Below are 25,880 nucleotides of genomic sequence, written 5' to 3'. Positions count from 1 at the left end.
GAAAAAAATCATGAAACTAATTTTGGGGGTTTCAAAAGATCATAGGATTTTCGTTCATTCATTTTATATATAAATTTGGTATTTTATCAATATTTGTGCTTTAAATGACTTAATTCAAACAATAGAATTATTCGTGAACACTTGAATAAAGTTCGTCATACAACAACCATCCCGCCTCGGTCAAAGTTCGATGAGCTTTATTTGTCCCGTCATACGATTTTTTTTATTCAGTAATATTGTCTTATCTTGAGCATATAATTACTACTTTGAACTTGTCTTATCAAATATAAGTACATATGTTATTTATGCTTTTGTATTACAAAAGTGTCCTGAATTAAAGTTTCATACAAGATGTATTACTAGATATATTGTATCATTAAACTGTCACAACCGAGCGCTTCTTAAAGTACTTTGAGTGTTATACGTACTATGTGGAACCAGCTACCTATCGAAGTATTTCCGAATCAATATAACTTATTGGACTTCAAAAATAGCGTACAAGACGTCGTCTGGTACACACGTGCTAGTTAATATCAGGTGTACAATGATCTCTTGATATTGTTATTTCTAAATATCATGTGTTTTGATTAACATTCTTTTGCAAAGCTCCGCGAATCGAAACATACAAGCTTTATTTGTTGAGCTTATCAAGTCTCGTGCTTAAACTCATTCCGGAGGCTGAGTGAGACCGTAATCCGGTACAAATATTTGTGTTCCTAGTTCGTGTCGAGATTATCAACTTATCTTGGACGCCTAAATCTGACCTGTGTGATAGGGAATTTTAGGGTGTGATGTATGCAAATACACTTTGTATGCACGTGTTTTAGTAGGATCTATAAATCATATTTGGGATGGGAGGAATGTTTTGGGATGATATGTAAGGTTGAGCAGAGCAGTGTTCTCATCTCTGAGGTCGTAGGTTCGATCCCCGGCTGTACACCTATGCACTTTCTTTCTATGTGCGCATTTAACATTCGCTCGAACGCTGAAGGAAAACATTGTGAGGAAACCGGCTTGCCTTGGACCAAAAAAGTCGACATCTTGCGTCAGGCACAGAAGGCTGATCACCTACTTGCCTATTAGTTTAACAAATGAACATGAAACAGATACAGAAATCTGAGGAACAGACCTAAAAAGGTTGTAGCGCCATAATTTTTTTAATGTAAGATTAGGGTTTATGTGATAGAAGCGCGAATTATATTCTGATTTAATATAAATCAAATTCACAACAAACCAGCGTTTGTGTTACGCTGTTAAGCCATTGCTTAATTTAATAGAAGGTTATGAGGAATTTTAATATTATGAGTATTCAACATTTCTAATAAGGGTATAATAAAAATAAAATAAAAGCCTTTAATGCTGTTGTCATTTCATTATTTGTCGCTGCATCACTTTCACACCCATACGACCCACCCCTTACTAACTAACTCTTACAACTAACATTTAGCATGTTATTTATAAAGTTATTATCATCATCATCATCATCATCAATACAATACAGCCCCCTGTGGGCCTTAGCCTGCACAATTATATTTCGCCATCGCAATCTATTTAGTGCTTTTTGCGTCCAACTTTGAACCCCTATTGTTTCGAGGTCCTTGACAACTCCATCCCACCAACGCAGCCTCGGTCTACCGGGTTTTCTCTTGCCATCAAGTTGTGGGTTCAGTAAGGACCTTGGGGATCTATCGTCGGCCATTCGGTGCACATGTCCCACTCATAAAGTAATTATGCCTAAAGTAAAATATTATTAAGTCTGTATCTATACTTTTTTTTTATAGAACAGGGGGCAAACCGGCAGGAGACTCACCTCACATAATATTGTTCTTTTTGTTTTGTGTTTTACTCGTGTTGTACTTCTTTCCATAGTGTTTTGAAAAAAAAAAATATTTCTCAGTTGTTCTGTCAATGCCCAGGTCTGATACATGTTCATCAAACATGGCAAATTACATTCATTGTAAACTTTTTTTCACCTTGAAATGCATTTCCTACTTACACACTTATATAAGATACGATTAATTAAGTAAATATTATTTTATTTGTTTAATGTCACTTACGATACGGTTGCTTTCTTTTATATATTTATGTCTTAAAAATATGTTTCAAGTAATTAACAAATTTTCTCTTATATCTTAAAACTAATGACAAACTATATATTTTGTTTAAATGACGTTTATAAGCGTATATAGTTACTAATTTAATTAATTAAAAATAGACACACTTTTAGATACTCGTAAATTAATGTAAAATTATCAGCGATATCTCAGTTCTCGGTAGCCATACATACAATTAATCTCGCACTGTAATTTAATATTTGTCAAAGTTCAAAGCTTCACCTATTGCCCTAAACTCAGATTTATTACAACAAAAACTTAGTGAAAAAACGCCGCCATACAGTCTGCTGTCTCTGATCCGCCGTTACTATAAAATATTTTTTGTAACAAAAAATTGCGAACCCGGTGTCATTTGATTGTAACATCGTTGCCGCGTTGCGTTTTTTTCTTTGTAATAAATTTGTTACTGGCCTGCTTCAATTAAAAAAAAAGAAATTTCTCGTTGCATGAGTTGTTCTGTTCTGTGTTATAAAAAAAAAGGGTGCGTGTACTTATGTACGCGCGTAAGAAGTTATACTTCTTTGGCATTATTAAAAATAGTTTTTGATTGCATGCAAATAATTAATTACAATTAAATAATCAAAGACTGGAAAAGGAGTCATTAAAGTCAATAAAGTTCAGTTTACATTTGAAAAATTAATTAAATAAATATTTATTATTATTCTCTTACATTAAACAAATAAAACACTATTTATCTTTAAAACATTTTTATTTCATTATACTATTTATTTTTAAGTGACTCTAATGTCTTCATCAGAATTTCGGTTTGTAATTTTAAATTAATCATTACTTGGTTGTGCATCTACGAGGCTTCTCCAAAACTACTTGCTTTCTGCAACAAATAAGAGAATATTAATTTAAGCTCTGTCCATGCAAAACTTAAAATTTTTTATAATTCATATTATAAATTTTTTAACACATTTATATTAATATAATTATATAAATGTGTTAATAATATAATTTGTAGCACATGCTACAGACCTGGATAGCAACTTTCTTTTATTCTATTTAGAGATAGAGATAATTTAAATATAATACCGGTGTCTTCCTTGTAGGTTTCTTTGGAGTTGTTTGGGGATTCTTGTTGTTCAGTTCGACATGATTTTCTTTAACCTTTCTTTAATCCTACAAAATAATGAAATTGTTAAGTTATGTTGTCACTGTTGTGCACACCTTTGTTTGGCTTTTTTAGTATTCAAGTTATGTCAAAACTGATTTATTACCTTGTCATTGTTGGCTTTATTTGCTTTTGGGATATCAATTGTTTCCAAAATGATTTTATTTGTAATAACCTGAAATATATAAATAACATCTATTAATTTAAGTATCATGGTGAGTGGTTCGCACTCAGGTATTAAGGTGTATTATACCCACTGTCCATTATAAGTGGGAATGGGCTCACTTCTGGCAGGACAGAGTTTCGGTACTACAAGTGCAACATGGATGTTTTGAGGTATTACAATATCTCTAACTACCCTATAGGGGAATAAAGTAATGTTGTAAGCATATGCCTATGCTTGAAAGGTTGAACCTTGAACATCACCATACATCATATTTATAATTAACATTCCTACATCGACACCATCACAATCAAATTCATTGAAATCTACTTCAAACCATTGTGTCTCGAGAAGGTGATGGTGGCTTTGTTCCACCTCCAGTTTTTGATGTTTCACGGCGATAAGATGACAACTCTTTTTTTGTATTCAATTTAGTGCACTTCCACTGATTCATCAATTGTTTTTTGTCTCTTGTCCTTATATTTGCTAGATTAAATCTGATATTTTGATTAAATAATGTGGTCATTTTTTTGAGATGCTTAAAAATGTAAAATGTTTACTTCTCTGTTATATCGCTCCAAGCCTTCATTTTCTCCTTATTAGTATTCGTGCTTAAATCTTTGTTCTCAATTATTGATATATAGGGTCGTAGAATATTTCTAAAAAGTTGCTGTAACAAACGCAATAAACAAAAGCAATGAATAATGGTTCATGTTTCAGTTTTAATCAACAATAATACTCGATAATACATACGGATAGTTAACCTCAATTGTATTGAAGCACTCAGGAAGGTTAGCACAGTTTTTTCACAAATATTTTATATTATTTCACAAATATTTTGTATAATGAAAATAACTAGGTATATAATTATTAATTTTAAACAATAATTAAAACTCCTATATTTGTTTAAAAGGTAAATGTCATTGTCAGATGTCAATTGTCATGGTCATTCAAAATTCTTGTTAAGCTGCTAAGTTAGAATATGCGTGAAGTTAGCTTCACGCATATTCTATTTCTTTTTACTTGTAGTTTGTCTTATTCCCATCTCACTCGCGCACGCTATATCACACTGCCAATTTTGTGTCATAGGTGCGCGCGCAATCGTAAAATTTCACTCTCATCAATTTTTCATAACGCGCCTAAAGAAGTACAACTTCAAAAAAGTATACGTATACTTTTTTTCTATGGTAATATAATAATACGATTTTAAACGCCACTATTTATAAACTAAAGAAAAGTAAGGAGGAAAAGATTTGAAATTACGTGTCACGTTGTTTATCCGCTATAGACTCCTGTGCAGTTTGTTCATACTTAAAAGAATACCTAACATCTCAATTTATACCCGCAATATTATTTTATTGCAAATATTTGTTTATTATCTGATACAATTCAAACAGATGGCGCTGTGTTAAAAGTAACAACGTTTCACATAAGCTATCTACCTTTCACATAAGTTCTCCTACCGTTTCCCTTGAATAGTTTACTACTATGTAATATAACAAAAACCTTAGCCACAACAACGCTTGGCCGGTCTGCTAGTATATTATATTTAGTAGAATAGAATTGCTAAGAGTGGAGTAAGCAGACAAGGTACTCCAAGTTTTGCAAACATTTGCTACGTAAACTGACTTTTTACGAAAAAAACCTTTACATCAACGTCAATATTTTCAAAATCCTATCGAGGGCGTGACGCAGTTTCTGTACGACAGATGTTTGCATCCGCCCCGCCAAATCCAAAAAACATCCAAGTAGGCGTGGTAGCAATAAATTTTGTCAAAATACTCGACATAAACACTTCCCATAGCCGCTCTATTAGAATAACAGAACAAATCGGTTTTAATTCGTTAACAGCCGTTCAGAAATGGGTGTCACATGTCGGAGTGTGAGGTATGCTAACTAATAAATTGCTTCTCTTCGTCTCCTAATTGCCGATGACAAAGTTTAATAGCTCGAGCACATGTTTATTGATGTTCCGTGGCGGTGTAGTTTTTATGAAAAAAAAAACGGTATTATTGGTGTTAAGTATAAACTAATAAGAATGTATATGTACAAGGAAGTTTTTGTATAAAAAATCGTCCGCCTCGGTGGTCCGCAGCACTAAGAGTAGGTCTAGTATGAGTTTGACAAAGTTCTAAGCGCTAACGTAAAATAGTTACCTACGAAAAAATGTTATAGCGCTCTTACTGAGAACAACGCGTATACTATTTGTATAAAAATTGATATTTAAAAAATCGTCTTACTCATATAACGTTATGTATGAGCCTAAACCTAGGATTTCTCTAAGATAAATGCAGAGGAACTACTGGAACATTGTTTCAATGAATGCAGTTTTGATTCTTATTAACTAAAACGCTTTATTTCGATAACTCGCTCCCGTGTTACTGTTCCCTCACAAAAATTTTACTTAGGATTTTTCTCTTTATCTCTTTTTAGTCGATTAAAGTGAATTATATTAAAAACAGTTTATAATTGGAATCATAGTTTCTATAAACGGAAATGTTAGTTGCTAATTGAGCTTCTGTGTAAAATTGGTGACAGTGCACAGCATGGTATCGGCTGATGAATCGCTAAATAAGTAAACGGGATAAATCAGAAACACAATATTTACGGTGAAAGTGATTGATAGTGTCAGACAGATGGGTTAACCCTTTCACTGCTAACGGGACATCTGCTATACAATTATGGTCACTGAGTATATTATATGAATATCTTACTAAAACAATATGTCAAGGAATTAGGTTATTGTATAGTAATTAAATATCTTTTAACAAGCTGTAAAAAATGATCACAATTCTATCGAGAAAAATTTCTTTAGCTAACTACACTTTGAACATTAACCAATGGACTAAACGAATGGTTCAGAGTCGATACTTAGTACTAAGTATCAAAGTAGTCAAATCCACGTTTTTTGACATACGCGAACAATTTTAAAACGAGCCTTGAACGAGCATGATGTCCAAAGAAGTTATTTTTTTTAATAAATTGTCTCTGCACGTAGAAATCATTTAACATTACGATCTAGTCTAATTTAAGACTAATAAGTAATTTAAAACTAACCTTATTTACTAAAAAGGATTACATAAGTGTCCAATAATACTACTTACACTATCTACAGGGGAAGACACTGTTCTTGTACTTTTTTTTTCCACAAACCAGACTTTAGCACTTATTTTCGTGCACTAACACTAATTCACTAGTTCGAATAGTTTTGTCCTTTACCATTAGACTCGTGGTGTGAAGAAGTCATGACAGAAATTTCATCGTATAAATTTTATTTAATTAAACAATTGACAACTTTTAAGTGGTAAAGATAAAGATATAATGTATCAATTAGTACAATAAACGGCTCAAATATAAGGATTTCCTCCAACTTCGATTTTATTTGCTTTGGAGTAGAGACTCTTTGGCCGTGGCATGTGGCGCGCTAATTAAAGATTAAAGTTGGCGCCTGGTAGACAGTTCCAGTGACCCCAGAGCTGGTGGTTTCCTCTCTCAACGAATAAGTATCCCAATACAGAGAGAAAAGGCAGCCAGCTTTAAAAGTGACTGACATAGGGACCAAACTTTTTAAATTTGTTCTAATTTTTTATTTATTAATTTTTATTATTATTTACATTACGTATATTTCTGTGTTGGAAATAAATAATATTATAAATTAGCAGTAATGTATTATTAAAAAATCTTTACACATCACTGTATAGACGAAAAGAGCACATTCGCTGATATTTATGATAATGCATTTCAAAAATAATACGTCTCCTATTTCTTGTTTATATTATTTTTATTCTCGCTATAAAAGGGCAGGATAACGGTTGCTATAGGCGCTGCCTGTGTACGTCGATGGGATAATAAATCTTTTTATTTTATGACAAATTGTTGTCTGAATGTGCCCAGTCACCCTCGCGGTAACAAAAGATCTAGAACAAATAGTAACATAATGGGCTATCATGGTCAAATACAATACAATGTGTAACATACAGAAACATAAACAGAATCATTGTTGGTTTTGTGGCAATTAATGTATCTTCTACAATTTATGGCTTAGCCGTGTGGGAATGGGAATTATTAATTATAGAAAAAAAAATATTTTTCAGTTAACATGCTCGTATTTTTTAAACTTCAAACTAAGGACACTCTCTGTGTGAACTTATTTTATTCAATATTATGAAGAGGTAAATATGTTGTATAAGTAAATTTTACTACCATAATACAACTACTTTAAGAGTCGTTCTCAATTATATATAAAACTCTACGTATTATACGTATTTCGGGGAGGTAAAAGTCGAAGTAATATATTCTTTAAGAGATTCCTCATGAGAAGACAATTATTATATATTTAGAAAAATTACCGGCCAAGCGACTCGGCCCACAATTTTTCTTCTTTACTTGTACATAATCTATGTATAGAAATCATATTTTAGCACAGACTATAGTGGAGGCGTTTGTAAACATTAATATATGACAGTGACTGACAATGGCAGATGACATTGCATTTCGCGCGTGGTCTAAATGTGCCCGGTAATATTTGTGTTATGACTTTACAATATTCTGTGGATTACTCTCCCTCATATATTTTCTAGATTTGGATTTAAATTCAAGTCGCAAAATACTAATAAACATTAATGTGTTTTCACCCTTAGTCATTTGGTAATCGCCATAAAATCTGTATCACTAATATATTTATGATATTATAGCACCCACTAATATTTATGCAAATTGAAAATATACAGAATGGCATCGTTTACAAACCCCAACCCTAGTGAAGGGCAAAACGACATATGCGATGTGGAATATTTCATTTTACGTTTAAAAATTTATCTAGACCAGCGACAATAATTACATATACGTAATTTAAATATTCCAGATAATATAATTTCTTACGGATGAATAATTTTTTGAATTATCTATGGCAATATCGTTGCGAATTTGGAATATAATTTTAAATTTCGAACATCGATGTGTATTCGAAAAATTATTCTTGTTTGAATAGTGGTAACATGATCCGTGATCTCACCTTTCACAGAAATTGGTACGTTACCACGAAATAAGCTTAAATTTCTTTTGCCTTCTTTAATTGACATAAAAAAATCAGAACCCTTTTAATAAAGCCAGTTTCTTCATTTGTAATAGTTATCCGACCGCACCCTATTCTACTTGTCATCGTTGATCTGCTAGCATATAGAAAAAGTAATTTGTGCCCATATGGGACCTGTGATTGCCTTCTGAACACCCCACATGACCGCTCTTTTGCCATATTTTCCCCAATTCATTTTCTCGGATATGATGTTTGGGGTCAAGATAATATTTTTATTATATTATTAACACAGCTCCGGATGTATTGTAACACCGGTATAGTTTCTATGAAGAATGTAAATTGTTTTAATTATTTATTTTACATTTCATATAAAAATATTATATAAAATAAAATAAACAGTGGCATTACAATCTTTTTTGGTCTGGGCCTCAGATTTCTGTATCAGTTTCATGTTTCATGATCATTAGTCTAATAGGCAAGTAGGCGATCAGCCTCCTGTGCCTGACACACGCCGTCGACTTTTTGGTCTAAGACAAGCCGGTTTCCTCCCGATGTTTTCCTTCACCATTCGAGCGCACATAAAAAGTCCATTGGTGCACAGCCATCGAACCCACGACCTCAGGGATGAGAGTCGCACACTGAAACCATTAAATACTGTTCAAATTATACAGCCCACTTCAATTCGGTAAAATGTATTTTTCAGATAATTTTGACAGATACTATACAATTTTTGAAAAATATTTTGCTTATGTTAGTTCCGCTCTATTTCGTTCACGTCAATGTTCATAATCTTAAACTCACAAATATAATCATAAGTAAATTAAAAAGCAATATTTATCACCATTGATCCCTTTATTGTACCCATTATCTCTTCGTCTTGTCCGTTGCTGGGGTATAGTGAACTTCACTAATATTGTGGGGGCATTTTTACAAGTCTCAGGTGGTCGGTAATTTGTTTGTGGTGGAAGGGTTAGCTTGATTTATCTACGTAATGGGCGTTTTGGGAACTATTTCACCCTCTGTGTTGAATAAACACTAATTCATGTAACCGCATTTTATTTTCTATTCATCTGCTTTTCCTATCTATTTCATAAGGGGACTCCTTTTCACTATCTTAAATACATTGGTACGTCTAAAATATATAGAACAACAATTACATCCGCGCTTTCCATTTTCAAATATAACGTTTACCGGAAAACCATGTAATTCCGTAGGTAGACTGACGAAATTTGTATATAGAATAGAAATAGATGAAAAACATAAACAATTTATATATACTGTCACGTCAAATCATATTAAAAACAAATGCCAATCGCATTTATTTTTGAATAACGAAACATGAAAAATTTCCAGACGCCTACATCAGACTGATAAATGGCTTCCGAAAATCCAAAAGGAAGTACAGCTTACTTGGGATTTGGTCTAGAACCTCTCACGTCCCATAACTGCTGCACTCCGCTTTATTACAATTACCGTAAGCCTCAAAGTCCCGCATTCTACAGCTGCCGGTCAGGACCTCATCGTTTTGAACCTACAAGCTAGCGGTGTAAGACTGTTATTCCCCGGGTGAAATAGAAACAGCGGCGGGAGAACTTCGCCCGCAGTTTTGAGCAACTTTGGCACTTACCCCAAACATTTTAAGATACAAGTTGCAATGCGTGAGCGCTCTTCGCAAAAATAATGCGACGTTCGTGCCTCCCGAACCGTCCACTCTCTACATTTATGTGTACGATATGTCGACGGCTATTTGGAATACTAATTGGTCATGTCTAGGGACTTCGTAACGATCTCTATTTACTTTTTCTGCGGTATAAAGCCAGAGTGTCCATAAAATCTTATCCCTGTAACAGCGTTTACGATGTGAAGGAATTGGTTGTATTATTTTCAAAGAAAATACGAAAATGTTTAAGAAACAGGTATGGGATAATCAATCCTCATTCATGAATGATACTCGCTATGAATGGAACCACTGAAACGGGAAATGATGATGAATTGTAAGAGGGTGTATAGAAAGAGAGGCCTAATATATACACAGCGTGTAACAAGGACGGATAGGGGAAATTAGCGTATGGTTCCGTGTAGCGCTTTCAATGAAGGTTCTTAACGGTAGGTAAAATAGGAATAAAATGGATCGGCCCTAATCCATCAGCCATTTATAACTCACACGCCATTAATTTGACGATAATTCGGCTTGTGCCGATTGGCTGTAGATACAGGTACCTACCGTTTCGCTATCACCGCAGTAGCATTCGATATTCTTATCTTATATTTCGTGTATAACTTCTATTCGATTTTTACGATACAATTACAAATGATTCTTTACGCACGTATTATCTAGGTTTATTATTAAATTTATCTAGAGTTACGATTTACATATTACAGAACAGTAAGTAATCCTTGAATATAAATTGATTACGTTATTTGAAAGTTGAGAACAGAAAATTAAAGTTTAGAAAAGTGTGTCTTAGCATGGCGCCTGCTCATACGTACGCAGGCGTACGCACCAAGTAGTTTTTCTATATTCAAGGTGGAAATTGAGTTTACGCATCTCCCGTACCTAATATTTAATGCAACCTGACTTTCTTCAGGTAAACGGTGAGCAATACGGTTTAAGACATTTAATTCTCATTAAGAACATTACAACAATCACTTACATGAGAAAATATACTAATACAATAATACATTATGCTTGTTAATTAATTGTATAGTACAGAAGTAAAGTACAACAGCAGGCAAGATACAGAAGACTTATTAATCAAAATTCATGTTACACAACACAAAAATAATACAGAAAAGCTACAAACAATGAACAATAAATATAAGTAATTTAACAACACACAAATCTATAATCTATAATTTACCACCCATTTTAATACCCACTGAAATCACCTCGGGTGTCTGTCTGCATAAATAATTTGTAATAAACAATAACTTATTCAAACCTAAATATAGCCTCTTCAAGTGCACAGGCGCTAATTAAAGATTTAAGTTTGATAGTACCGGTAACCTCATAGCTGGAGCTTTCCTCGCTCAACGAATAAGTATCGCAATACAGCGAGGAAATGCTGCCAGCGTTACGGGTGCACTGCCATAGGGACCAAACTTTAGAAATTTGTTTTATTTTCTCTTTATTAATTTTGAGGTTCGGAATATTGTAATCATAGCCGTAAACGTCCAATGATAACCTCGTATGTCCAGAGAACCAAACATTACCTACAGGAAACGAAAAAGTTGTTTCATTTCGTGAATGTTCGTTTATATGTGATTTTGTCAATGGTTTTAGATGGTAAAAAGGACTACTTACTTCATGTTTATACCCGTAAAATGACATAAGAGTAAGAATAAAAAATAAATGTTTTTTTGACATACGAGGTTATCATTCTACAGTGACGATATCTAATAGTCATCATATAAAACTGTAATAAGTTACCACACTTCCTCACACTATCAACATTGAATCACAGCTTCCTCATCAAGATCTCTTATCAGTTCCGTTGGTCACTGTGGTAGGTGAATCATATTAAACATCGGAAACGGCCACTCGTAGCTTCCTAGATTATGTTATTAGGCAGACATCTCCAGCGGTGGTCCAGTTATGGATTAACGCTGTTGTTTTATCTTACAAGTACCACTTTAAGATGATGTTACATGACACTATCACTTATAGTTTATCAAACATTTTCGACAGTATGTATATGTTACAAGCTAACATAAATTTATATAACAAAAAGCAAAAACTAACGTAAATATAATAACTAAAATATATTATTAAAAGGAGTCCCTTTAGGCAAGGTAACGGTTACTGAAGATACTGGCAGCGTTCCCCCTTTGAATAGCTAGACTAATTCTTCGTCCGAGGTAGCTGCCAGCTCTTTGGTGTCATGTGATGTCGACTAACCTTTTTGTTATTTTCTTAAATAAAAGGAAGGAACCCGTAAAAACCGTAAACCTTAGACCCAAAAACTCGACAGCGTGTGTCAGGCACAGAAGGCGGATTACCTGCCTATTAGAATAGACAAAAGATCACGAAACAGATAAAGAAATCTGAGGCTAAGACCTAAAAGTTTGTAGTGCCACTGATTTTCTTATAGTTCCTAAATTAGGTAGTATTTGCGACATCGTATGCATTGTAGCGATAATTTTAAATACATGTTGCATTAGATGATCTGTAACAAGTTTCTTTCTTTTTAAACATAATTCCCTTTTAAAGTAATAATTGCATGTATTTGAATTGGGCCAATACTATAAAATATCTCTCGTAAAATTCTCGTTGTGTATTGATTAGTTATAAACGTTGGAACGGTTTTGCAATTTGAAAAATTTATGGACGCCCCGCAATTTACATATTTGGGTTATTTTTATTCCACTTTACATTAAGATTTAGTTGAATTTAAGCTTCATGCTTAAATTAAATCCTTCAAGAAAAGAGCGTACAAATTCTTAAAGCCCGGTAACGCACTCGCGAGCCCTCTGACATTGAGAGTGTCCATGGGTGTATCACTTACTGTCGCCGCACACGGGCCACACGCCACAGCCACAAACGCCGCCACGAGAAGCTAGAAGCGGCTACAAAGGTAGCTGAAGCGCGCGACAGCTACTTGTGGCCGGTGGTCGACACTTGCGGTCGGTGGCTGCTACTTTTTTAACCCTTGCGTGCAGTATCATAATTGACTCTGACGAAGAAGGTTTAATTGCGCTACTTTTGATAAAAAGACGTCGTCGTAGAAGACGAAACCATATTTATTGGATACACAGAAAGACATTAAATATCCCCTCACCACGACAGGTCGGTAATCGACAACCATTGAACTATACATGATGAAGCATTTGGCCTCAGTGAAAATATGATGAGGCCATATTCTGGAAAATATTTGGACTTAGACAAAAAAGTTTTCAATTATAGGTTAAGCCGTGCCAGACGTTGCATTGAGTGTACCTTCGGCGTACTAGCAAACAAATGGAAAATATTACATCGCCCATTAAACACTTCTGTTCATTTCTCAGAAGACATTGTGCCATTGTGTTCTACCCAGGCCTTCACCGCAGACTACTACCGTCGACTTCAGTTTAACTGAGGCAAGGGAGAGAGGGGCGCGGAATCGCGCGAGTGGCGTGTGGCGGCTTTTTGTGTCGGCGTTTAGTGGCCGGTGCGAGCCACAAGAAGCAAGCTTCGACGATTTGTAGCGTGTGGCCGCCACAGGCGACAACCGTGTGCGGCGAGGCCATATAAAATGTATGAAAATTACAGGAAATATGCCAGTGGCGGCGTTTTGTGGTTGTGGCCGGTGGCCCATGTGCGGGGACCCTTAACATCAGGTGAGCCTCCTGCCCGTTTGCCCCCTGTTCTATATAAAAAAATAATTAATGACTCAAAAAGTGTTTTGGCCTCCGAAATGAGAATATCCAGCTCTCCCTGTGTTCACCTCCCGCCAATTCCCGGCTTTCAGCTGCTGCTTCTACTTCTCTCTATCAAACCAGCGGTTATGGACGACTTACTGGGTGGAGTACTGGGCGAGTGTAAAATAAAACGAAGAGTTAACAGGATGAAATAAAAGCAAGGCAAATGAATAACTTTCTTGAAATTTATATTTTTTTCATAATAGAGTTTCATTGTAGCTCTTTATTGTAAAATAATGACCGGTTATATATTACATACATTAATAATGCTAGCCATTGTGACAACGCAATAAATGATATACTTAGGTGGTTAATATCTTTTGACAAGTGGCATTCGGATTGATATAATGCGTTCCTTTGTTTAATGGTTATTATTATTTCATTGTTGTATTATAATTAATTTGAAGTGTATTAGGATTAATAAGAGGCGATATATGAAAAGCTTATTTATAGCTGGCTTATACATTGAAACAAATATATTAATCGTTTAGTTATTTATTTTGTCGTGTCTACTCGGATACATTTCGATTCAAAAACTCTAAAGTGAATCCATACTGAATTTCATAAGCAATACCGAAATGAAAATATTGATAATGTACTCTATGGTATATTTCAATATTTAATCTGTGGTAGCGGATGCGTTAGTAGGTACTTTTGTTTTGACTTTTGGCGCCATTGTCAATTTCGCGGGAAATTTTATTAGTAAAAGTGATATATAAAACAATAGTATCTTGTTTAAAATATGCCAATGAAGTTTTATATTTGATGCGTTCGTTTGGTGGAATTTTTAAATTTGGAATTTAGGTTCACGACTAGATATAAAACTGTAAATATCAACTAAGTGTCAGGGTCGGGTCGTAAATTATTACGATAACTTTATTTGCCTGCGCGCGTCTGTTTCGAGCAAATACAACAATTCTGTTTATACTTTACAAGAAATGTATATAATACGTTAAACTTTTAAATAAGTAGAACAATTTATTTTGTAGTTAGAAAATTGTTAACGCAAATAAAAAATGTTTCTAGTTATAAAAAGCTTCATAAGTCCAGAAATCGCATTTTGATGTACTTAACTGAAAAAGTATGACTTTTGTAAATACAATATACATGCGTTTACTTGTTTTTAACATTAATTAAAACATTAGGCGTAGACATACAAATCATTAACTCTAAAATCACTGTGTGTCGTGTTAACACTGAAATCCTTGAACCTCGAAGCCAATGGAGATTAGCCTTCTGTGCCTAACACACTTCGTGGACATTTGTGTCTAACATGTGCTGGTTTCCTAACGTTTCCCTTCACCGTACTAGCCATGCGCTAAATAAAAGGAAAGTCCATTGGTACACTGTCGGAGTTATTATTTTTTTATAGAACAGGGAACTAACGGGCACGAGGTTCTGTCCAGACCTGATGGTAAGTGATACCGCCGCCCATGGACACTCTTAATGCCAGCGGCTCGCGAATTTTAAGAATTGGTACGCTCTTTTTTGAAGGCCCCTAAGTCGAACGAAGAAGACCCTAGTTCAAACCTAAGCTCAAGCCACTAGGCCGACACTAATCCTGTAGACACTGATCACTAACTTTTCTATAAATATAATATATGATCGATGAAACAGCCCCATATATGTATGCCCCATTCCCATAGATTACAAAAAATATCTACGGGACTGGAACCTATAGATATACTCCCACAGGAAGTCCTTAATAATAATCTATACATCACTTACAAACTAAGTAGCGTAAAATAAAATATATCTTTATAATAAATAGTAGGTAATTAGATTTTCGAAATAAAACACGTTAATAGGCTCATAAAAGTTATGAACAACACGACGGATTTAGCGATACCATTTGTATGATGATTAAGTACAATCACAGACAATATTTATTTGTAATATGCTAATTTATTCAACTATAGATACTTAATTTATATAACGACTATTTTGTCAAGGTGGAAACGCATTAAGATTCCTTCTCGTTAATAGTCCACTCTTAAATCTCTTGTACAGACTTGAGTTGCTATTAATGCCATTTTACACCAGGATTTCGGGTTCTGGTAAATGGTTAAAGCGTTTAATTGGCTAGGTGGAATTTTTATTGACAATTGTTTTTTTTTAATCGCTTGTTGCCCGATTCTCTGAACACTTTGGTGGTTCACAAAGAGATGGTCCCTAAGAGACATCAACGACTTAGATTTTGATATATAGGATTTATACTCGTAGTTTACGATCTCGACTCTCGTCTCTGAATAGTAAGAAATTTGGGCTTTCATTGACATTTTTTGCGTAAAATTACGTTAATAAACAATTTAAAAATACAACTATTCTATTTCTACTCGTTATTTCCGTTCCATGTAATCCCAAAGATTAGTTCTATCATTTAATAAGCACTTAGGATATAAATAAATTTTTTATCTCTTCAAAACCCAACAATAACGGTTACGCCGTTAAGATCAATTCGCTACTGTGGACTTAAATCTAAACTCGAAATTGTGTTTATCGTATTAATGAAGATTATGTTGCATTACTTTGGATTTTCGGTTTTTAGATAAACGCCATTACGGCGTTACCGTTATTTATTTACTTTTACAAGAGGACATAACGATTGTCATATCATCGTGTTATGTATTCTGCTTGTGAATAATGATGAGTGAAAGAGAAAGGAGATCAAGAAGAAAAAATTAAAGCTGGATTAAAATGAGTAAGAAAAGGAGCACGCAGGATTTATTAACCCAGGTGATATTCAAAGCACTAGTCGTAACTGGTACTAATAGTTACTTAGTTCCTCAAGCACATAAAAAAACGTCTCGTAGTATTTACAATTAGTATAGTAGGGCGTAAATTGATGCCAATATTATTCCTTGAATACTTAATAAAATATAATAATCTCTGTATACATGATTCGACATCCAAATTCATCTTAATATATATAAATTACGTGTCACGTTGTTTGTCCGCTATGGACTCCTAAACTACCGAACCGATATCAATCAAATTTGCACACCGTGTGTAGTTTAATCCAACTTAAAACATAGGATAGCTTACATCTCAATTTATACTTGCAATATTATTTCATTGCAAAATATTTGTTTATTATTTGATAGTCACAATTCTAACAGATGGCGCTATGTTGAAAGTACCAACGTTTCACATATAAGCTACAGTTTAAAAAAGCATGGTGGTCCCCATGACTGGTGTTCTCCTACCATTTCCCTTGAATATAACAAAAACCTTAGCCACAGCAACGCTTGGCTGCTAGTAGGAATATTAAGGGAACTGGTTATTAAACGTCTTAGCTTAACGAAATTCCCAGATTTGTTTTATCGATCCTGAATTTTTTTTCTAATATTAAAAACACTTCACCTATTTACGGAAGACATAGACAAATATAATTATCATATAATTTTTTTAAACTAGTAATTATAAAACACTTTTTTCGCGACTGTCCCACTACGTGTAGACTTTATAGTCCCAATAAAACAATGTGCTTATCACACGTTATCAAAGCAGCAAACATTAAATGTATTTGTACGTGTCGTTTGTATCATACGTTTGTAGGAACCGACGTTTATTTTCTAGTACCACAATTAGAATTCTTTGAGATATAAGAAAACATGACGTCATTCAAATTAGAAGTAGAAAAGATCTAGGACAGTCTCTCCTTGAACTTCTTACCTTAAGTATGTAAGGTTTATATAGCTGAATGTACCCTTATAAATGTGAGAATACATGTTTCCAAGCCTTCTAGCTTTTATGACGAAGTTTACCAAATAATTTTTTATTTATTTATTTACACTTCGTTGCAGTAATACAGAAATACAGTACAGTTAAAATAATTAAATAAAAAGGAGGCAGGGCTTCTAGTGGTCTTATCGATTTTGAGCGGTCCCTTGATGTAAAAAAAAATGTATTCTAAGAATTACTTTTACCAATCGAACAACACAATACGTAGAACATGTGTAGGGAAATTGTGAAAGACTATTACAGATAATAAAAACAAAATTGTAGAAAAACCTTAACCTAATCATATTACCCTCCTAATTACAATAAGTTATTTCTTATTAAAACACTTAATTAGACTTTATAAGTCCCCCCATCCACTCCTTCAGCTATAGTCAAATAAACAGCCTTCTGCGGAAAAACAAAAAAAATATTTATTTATACTTTATTACCTTAATCAAAAACATACTCATAACAAAAAAAAAGATATATATATCTTAGCTGTAATGTTATATAGAGTTCTGTATTATTCAATGTCACGTTTTAATATTCATTAAATACGACAATTAAGTCATAAAAGTATTGAGAGATTACATTTCTGTATTGCGGAAAAAACTGTTGTCTTGTTTCTAGAAATTAAAATAATAATGTATAGTACCTACATGAATGTGAGGAGTGTTGGTCTTGTGGTTCAACGGCTGTCTCTTGTCTCTCGTCTGATACTAGGCTTGTAAATTCAAACCCTGGACCAATGGTTTGTTCTGTATTTACAAGACACAAGTACGTACATACGTAGTTCATAATTAACGCTTGCTCGTACGGTTATAAAACAATTGAAGAATAGAAAACATATCAAAGAAAGGCAAGTAATATTAAAAAAATATAAACAATAATCTATTTGAGAAAAATAATGTATCTTGGTCGACAATTGAGTTTGATTTTTTATAAAAGTATAATGACGTTCTAGACCAGTGCAGATAGCCTTCAAAATAAATAAAAAGTGAAAAAAATTACAGTAGGATGAAACCCATTAGAAAGGCAGGGGAATATGATCAAAATGAAAGGAAAAATAAATTACGGTCGATCTGAGGTCGGGAAGGGAAGGGGGGGGGAGTTTTAAGGGTAAAAAACGGTTTACCTCGATTTCCGGCAAAACTAAAAGTCCTATCGAAGAAAGTTAAATGGCAAAGTTGTAGGTAATAAAAAGATCTAAAACTTTTGTATTTACACATTTTTCACATAACCTCAAAATTGGTGTGAAAAGTTCAAAAAACCAAGTTTTTGGTTTTTTATTTTTATCTTTAACAAAAATATTTTTTTTTTTAACGAAATTTGGTGAAAACTTACCTTTTTATGTCCCAAATACACTGTAATTTATTTGATTAAAAATATTTATTTGTTTGCCTTATTTTGAATTAATATCGAAAAAACACCCTAATTTTCAATCGAAAATTCTGACGTCAAAATTTCAGCTTTTTTCAAAGGGTTGGTGTGCTTTCAGTTCGTTGAAATCTCTACTTTCCTATGGTAAAAAAATATATATATATTACCATAGTAAATCTTCTCAGAAAACGCAAAAAATCGTATGCAGTAACGCCCAGACCTGTCATCCCCCTCCTTACTTCTCTATGAAATACGAAAATTTTAGCCCATCTAAAGGCTAAACTTTTTTTTTAGGTCACTCAGGTATATATAAGTTATCTTAAAATAGTAATAAATAGGCATCTGATTATAATTTAAGGAAGATTCATAGAGAAGTAGGGAAGGGTATGACTGGTCTGGGCGTTACTGCATACGATGTTTTGCATTTTCTGAGAAGATTTTCTATGGTAATATATATATTTTTTTACCATAGGAAAGTAGAGATTTCAACGAACTGAAAGCACGCCAATTTTTTGAAAAAAGCTGAAATTTTGACGTTAGAATTTTCGATTGAAAATTAGGGTGTTTTTTCGATATTAATTCAAAATAAGGTGAAAAAATAAATATTTTTAATCAAATAAATTACAGTATATTTGGGACATAATAAGGTAAGTTTTCACCAAATTTCGTTTAAAAAAATAAATTTTTGTAAAAGATAAAAATAAAAAACCAAAAACTTGGTTTTTTGAACTTTTCACACCAATTTCGAGGTTATGTGAAAAATGTGTAAATACAAAAGTTTTAGATCTTTTTATTACCTACAACTTTGCCATTTAACTTTCTTCGATAGGACTTTTAGTTTTGCCGGAAATCGAGGTAAACCGTTTTTTACCCTTAAAACTCCCCCCCCTACCCCTTCCCGACCTCAGATCGACCGTAATTTATTTTTCCTTTCATTTTGATCTTATTCCCCTGCTTTTCTAATGGGTTTCATCCTACTGTAATTTTTTTTGGTTTCAAAAATTATCGGCACTGGTCTATTCGTTCGTCGGTACTAATCAAAATGATACCTTTTTAAAAATAATTTTGTTTTTTTAACGCGTGTTTACGCTACATGCGTATGTAGAATGATCAAAATATATTTCATGTAAATCAAAACAAACGAATATTACAAAAGTTAAAAATAATCAAAAATTTCCTTCAATCTCCAAACTGTTAATTTAGCATCAATTGTCAGATCGTGACTTCTGACAAAACAATGGGATCAGACTGACAATGTTAAAAAACAATAAATTCCAATAAAATCCAACTCGGAGCAGTGTTGATATAATTCGCAGTAACAAAGTATTAATTTAATTAAATTGTGGTTGCAAAGGAAATGTTTTACAGATTTTTCTTGCGACCGTTTGGGGTCAATGAACTTTAGGATTCATTCATTTGGAGTTCACGCTTCAATAATTATTATTACGTAGGATTGCTTTAGATCTTGTCAATAATTAGTGCTTTTCATCGCTTATTTTTATGGCAACGAATATTTATTTTTAACCTTATTATAACTAGAGGATGTCATTTTCTTTTGTTTCTTTATTGCTAAGCTAAAACAATTGCTATCTATCTATACAATAATATAATAGCAGATTTGTTGGTTGGCGAATAAGCGACATTAAGAAAAACTATATAATCTGTGGTAAAAGAAAATACATTATTCTTGAAACACGTGTATCAAAATAAATCAAAGATTAGTAGTATATTAAAACTTAAAATAATAAATAAGGGTGAACACACACGGTGTCAAGCGGCTAATTAGTTAACAAGCGTTCGGGGATTGGTAATTAACTCTTAAGCGACGGGGCGTCATTTCCTCTTAACAAATATGTATCTTTTAATTATGTTCATAATATATCAGTGATGAAGTTTTAGAAACTGCCTTGAAATTTATAGCTGAATAGTCGTATGTATGTTACATAGATATTAGCTGCCTTCGTGAGTCGCTGGTGCCGATAAAATGACTTAAAAGACAAATGTTAGCCAGTCACCAGCACTCTCGCGCGGATAGTATGTATCTTTTATCAATTGATAAAATAAATAAAAAAAGAAGAGCGGTGTAGGCTTCAGCGTGCGACTTTTATGCCTAAGAACGTACGTTCGATCCCCGGCTGTGCACCAATGTACAGCACATGTTGTTGTTGTACGATGTTTTTCTTCACCGTTCGAGCAAATGTTTACATCGTAAGGAAACCGGCTAGCCTTACACCCCAAAATTCGACGACTTGTATCAGGCACAGGAGGCTGATCACCTACTTCCCTATTAGATAAACAAATGATCATGAAATAGATACAGAAATCTGAGGCCCAGACAGCCCAGTTTTTTTTTTTTTTTTACAATTCACACCAATTGACCGAGTCCCATGCTAAGCTGGTGAAGCTTGTGTTATGGGTACTAGGCAACGGATATACATACATATTATAGATAGATAGACATATAAATACATATTTAAACACCCAAGACCTAAGCACAACACCAAATGCTCATCACATCCATGTTCGTCTCAGCCAGGGATCGAATCTGGGACCCATGGATTCGCAGTTAGGGGTACTAACCACTAGACCAATGAGCTACCAGTTGTAGCGCCCTGATTATAATTTTTTAATCTATCAATCTATGTCTTAGACAACGAAATTATTATGCATATTAGAATATTTTCATGATCATTTATTAGATTTTATATTGAATACAGTGTTTTATTCCAGTATGGGCTGAAACAGGAGAGTTCCGGGACAGTGGCCACTCTTCCCTGACCTCCGGCGGGTCTGGTGTTGACCAGTCATTATATGCACCACCAAGGCCAAGAAGAGACAGAAAACATACGGACGACAGTAAGTTGTACTAAGACTATACTGATATGCGGAAATACTAATACTAATATTGAAAAACGTGCGGTAGACAGAATTTTTTGAATAACTGATTTGCTTTGAACGTTCTCATAATATCCGCAGTAACGAATGGTATTTTTGATATAGAAATTGGAGCTATTTTAATTACCTTGAGTAGGTACTTAACTATAAATGTAGTTTAACTAAGTGATAACCACGAATGATCATCCAATGTTATAAAAAAATTAGAACACTTTCTTCAAGAGTTAACACAATATATATTTGTGTTGTGTATTTGTGTTGTCACCTTTAACTAATTTCTTGAAAACAAAATTATCACTATCATTTCATAGACATAACATTTATTACAAACGAAAACACACACACATAAACACACAAAATAACAATACTTAAAGAAAAAAATAAAATAAGACATCAAAAACAATAAAAATAAAAAATAAAAATTTTTTTGCCATTCGGTTCGCTTCCAGTGTGCAATGTGTGTGTACTTCGGTTGTAATTGGCCCTGGCTCAGCATTATGCTGAGGAGCAAAAAGTTCCACAGCGTTGGTCATTCTGCCAGATACCACAGCAGCTAGATTTCAGAACTTACATTACGTACTAAAACTCTTAAATAACATTTTCTCAACCTGTCCTATGCTGAAACAGGAAATATTCTTATTGTGCAACCAAATTTAATTATAAAATGTGTTATGTAGAAGTTATTGTCAAGTTTGTTTGTTTTCTTTCTTTAATTTTAGGCTCATCACGCAACTTCGTCAATACTTTTTACTCGTTATCATAAAAAGTCACACACGATGAAAATTAAAACTACGTACACCGAGTAAAGCGTTCAAATCTATCAGCAAATACATCTGTTCATTTTAAGACTTCCACAAACATCGCTCTCTGGCGCCTTCTCCTATATTCGACCTTATGATGTCTTCCGGGCTAATTATTTCAGCTGACATTTAGCCAATTAAAGAATATTACAAAAATAAGGTCCATTAATTTATTTTAGTTCGTAATTATATACATGTTTTACGTAATATTAAATATATTGTTACTGTCAAAACTCGTCCTCCGCACCGCTAAAGATTCAAAGCACTAGGTTTTTTAATGAGAATGATGATGAGAAGATGAATCGAGAGGTGTGCATTAATATAATGAAATCGGAAAAAATGTATTCTTGCTGAAGCAGTCTTTAAAATTCGACATCATAAAGATAGAATAATGATGTGGAATAAATAAATAAATAAAAATCTTTAGTATATAATTTAAATCCTCATCATCGTCATCATCATCAACAGCTATAAAGCCCTTTGTAGGCCTTAATCTCCTCAAGTATATTTCGCCGTCGTAGTCAATTTCGAACACCTATTGTTTCGAGGTCTTTGACGACTCTATCCCACCAACACAGCCTCGGTCTACCGGGTCTACAGTTTATTGTTTATTAGAATACCAAATCATAAAATGACTCCTTCACGACTGATTTGAGAGCGACCGCCGATGCGAAAACCGCTGTGTGAGTTCGAAAAGTGAGTTACAGAATCGCAAGGCTGGTCCGTAATCTTGGGGCTCCGTCATCCGCCATTCGGTGTACATGTCCCTACCACTTGAGCCTGTTGCACTTTATGAATTATACAATATTAATATTAATATAAGTAAGGATGTTATTAAGTTTATTGTGGCGAATACGCCAATCACCGTCGTCGTAAGCAGGGCCAAAAATCTTCGAAGAATCTTACGCTCGAACATAAAGAGAGGAAGATCGTCCTTCTTTCTAAGGTCCTTCTTTGAGAAACATAATAGAGCATTGGACGCAGAGTTTTGTACTGTTTAAATTCTCATACGTTCCAAATTCAGAGCTCATTCAAGGCACTGGTGACGAAAAGTAAACATGATTAAATACGCCATTGGATATAAAAAAAACAAAAGATGCAACATTACATAAGTACTTAGTAGTTATCGCTGTAAGTGTTATATATGTTAACTATTTAGTTACCTTGTGTCGTGTCGGCCGAACGCAAAGGTTGTTACGAATGATGGATGGGTCGGCGAGGACTCAAAGCGCCGTGATAAGCGTTATCACTCCTATCGGTATCGACGTATCGCTGAGGTAGCCCAGCCCAACCTGAAATATTAATCCTACTTGTTCACAACGTGTATAACCTTGATTGATTATTTTCATATGTCAACGTAACACAAGGAGTATTATCAATGAATTTTGAATTTGGAACAGAATAACATTTTAAACCGCCGATAGATTCCTGAATGACATGGCCAGTGGAAGTTTATACAATCTTTTGCGTATGACCTGAACATGTTATAACTATTATGAGAACATACATATGATAGATACGTATTGTTAGCATTTCTCTTTTTTTCGTAATGTAATCGTAGAATACTTAGCATGCGTGGTTTTTAAATGGAATTACTGTTATTTTTCAACTGGACAAAATATATAAAAAAATAGCTAAACGGAGCGGAGTTTACTGGTAACGTTAATATTATTATTACGAATGATAGGTTGAATCCATACAAATTTATCAATCAAGATAAACAAATAAATTAAACTGTCCATAATAATCTGATCGCGTACATTTTAAATCATAAACTGTTGATACGAAGTGAATTACAACACTCCAGTGGTTTTTCCCAAAACTTTTATCAAATACGTTATTATTAATGAAAATTTAGTTTATTATATGCAGATTTCATACAAATATTTGTATGAAAAATGTGACATGTCTTACTGTCATACTCAGAATAGCGCGTTTTATTATTTACAGCATTAAAGGCTTTTTTAGTTTGTTTTTGGTAGAATAAAAAAATGCATATTTATAGACTACAGAACAAGTAAAGGAGGCTGGCTTCCGACTAATTATAACGTGAACTTATTTAAATGTTTATTTATTTTACTTATATTAACACTGGGTTATCCGATATTCATTCATCATTTATAATAAGAATAATAATAATAACTCTTTATTTACATCATAATAACACAAAACAGGAGAAAATGAGATTTAGGATGTAAATGGGCGTTACAAGGAGCTTTCTCCATATATTTATACTTGTGCTGTCAATAAAGACAATACGTCATAGACAATGTCAAGTTTCGTTGTAATTTTGGGTAATTGGTAAAATTTCTTACATCTCCAAACAACAAATAGAGAACTCTCATAAGCTATCATATCTATAGATGGCATGTAAAGCATTGTTGTATGGTAGTATATATAAATAGTAATTTACTGAATTGTACTAATAATAAATTTTTGATTGCGTTGATCTCCGGAAAATATAGTAAAAAAGCATTTATTCAAGTACTACATTTACATTACACATTACATTAAGTCTCTGACATTATATTTGACTACTTAGTACTCGACCTCCAACGGAGTGAATAACTCCTCCAAATTCTTCCACTTGTCTCGCATTCTTGCCGCAACTTTCCAATTCTTACCCACTATCCCTTTTATTCCATCATCCCATTTCTGGTGGGCGTTCTCTCTTTTTTCTTCCCACCGGGCCATTCCAACTACGGCTATACTTGACCCATCTGTCTGTAAATATCTACCTATTGCTACCGAAATAGTGTAGGTACTGGTGCTCGTCTAAATTAAAAAGGAACGTGGATGAAAGAAAAGTTAGTTCACAATTAGTCTCCAGATAATTTCTTCTTTCACTAAACTCTTCCCTGTAAATAGTAAACAATGCAATCGGTGTATTGACACAAGGCTTTAACTAAGCCCAATATACGGCCTGATTGCCATCGCACCGTTATCAGTAACGTATTGATGTAATAACGCCATATCACTGTTCTACCTTTGAAATTTGAAAATCGAACTGATACCTTGCAACGAAAACTTACGTACAGTATAAAATAATTGAATTCACAGTCGAGTTTGGCGGGAAGTATTACTCTACTCTGTATCTTATTCGTGTAGTCATAACGATATAAGAGTATTATATGACATATGAAGTATATATTTTATTATATTGGAACGAAGTTCCTTATCGCGCGTTATGAAAGGAGGCTAGACGGAAAAAATTCTTACGAAAAGTTGTCACGACACTTTTTTGCTATTTGCTATT

General features: G+C 33.7%; 1 protein-coding gene across 1 annotated transcript in view; it reads left to right on the top strand.

Moving 5' to 3' along the window:
* LOC125055547 (pituitary homeobox homolog Ptx1) overlaps positions 1-25,880 on the top strand; it is a 52,557-nt gene that overhangs the window by 12,410 nt on the left and 14,267 nt on the right. The window contains exon 3 of the mRNA XM_047658010.1: positions 21,660-21,785. Within this exon, the coding sequence (XP_047513966.1) occupies positions 21,660-21,785 (126 nt within the window). The remainder of the gene's footprint in view (positions 1-21,659; positions 21,786-25,880) is intronic.

This window comes from Pieris napi, chromosome 13, assembly GCF_905475465.1.
Source record: "Pieris napi chromosome 13, ilPieNapi1.2, whole genome shotgun sequence".
In the NCBI taxonomy this organism is placed as follows: Eukaryota; Metazoa; Arthropoda; class Insecta; order Lepidoptera; family Pieridae; genus Pieris; species Pieris napi.
Note: the sequence above shows the minus strand (reverse complement) of the source record. Positions and strands in the feature narration are given on the sequence as shown.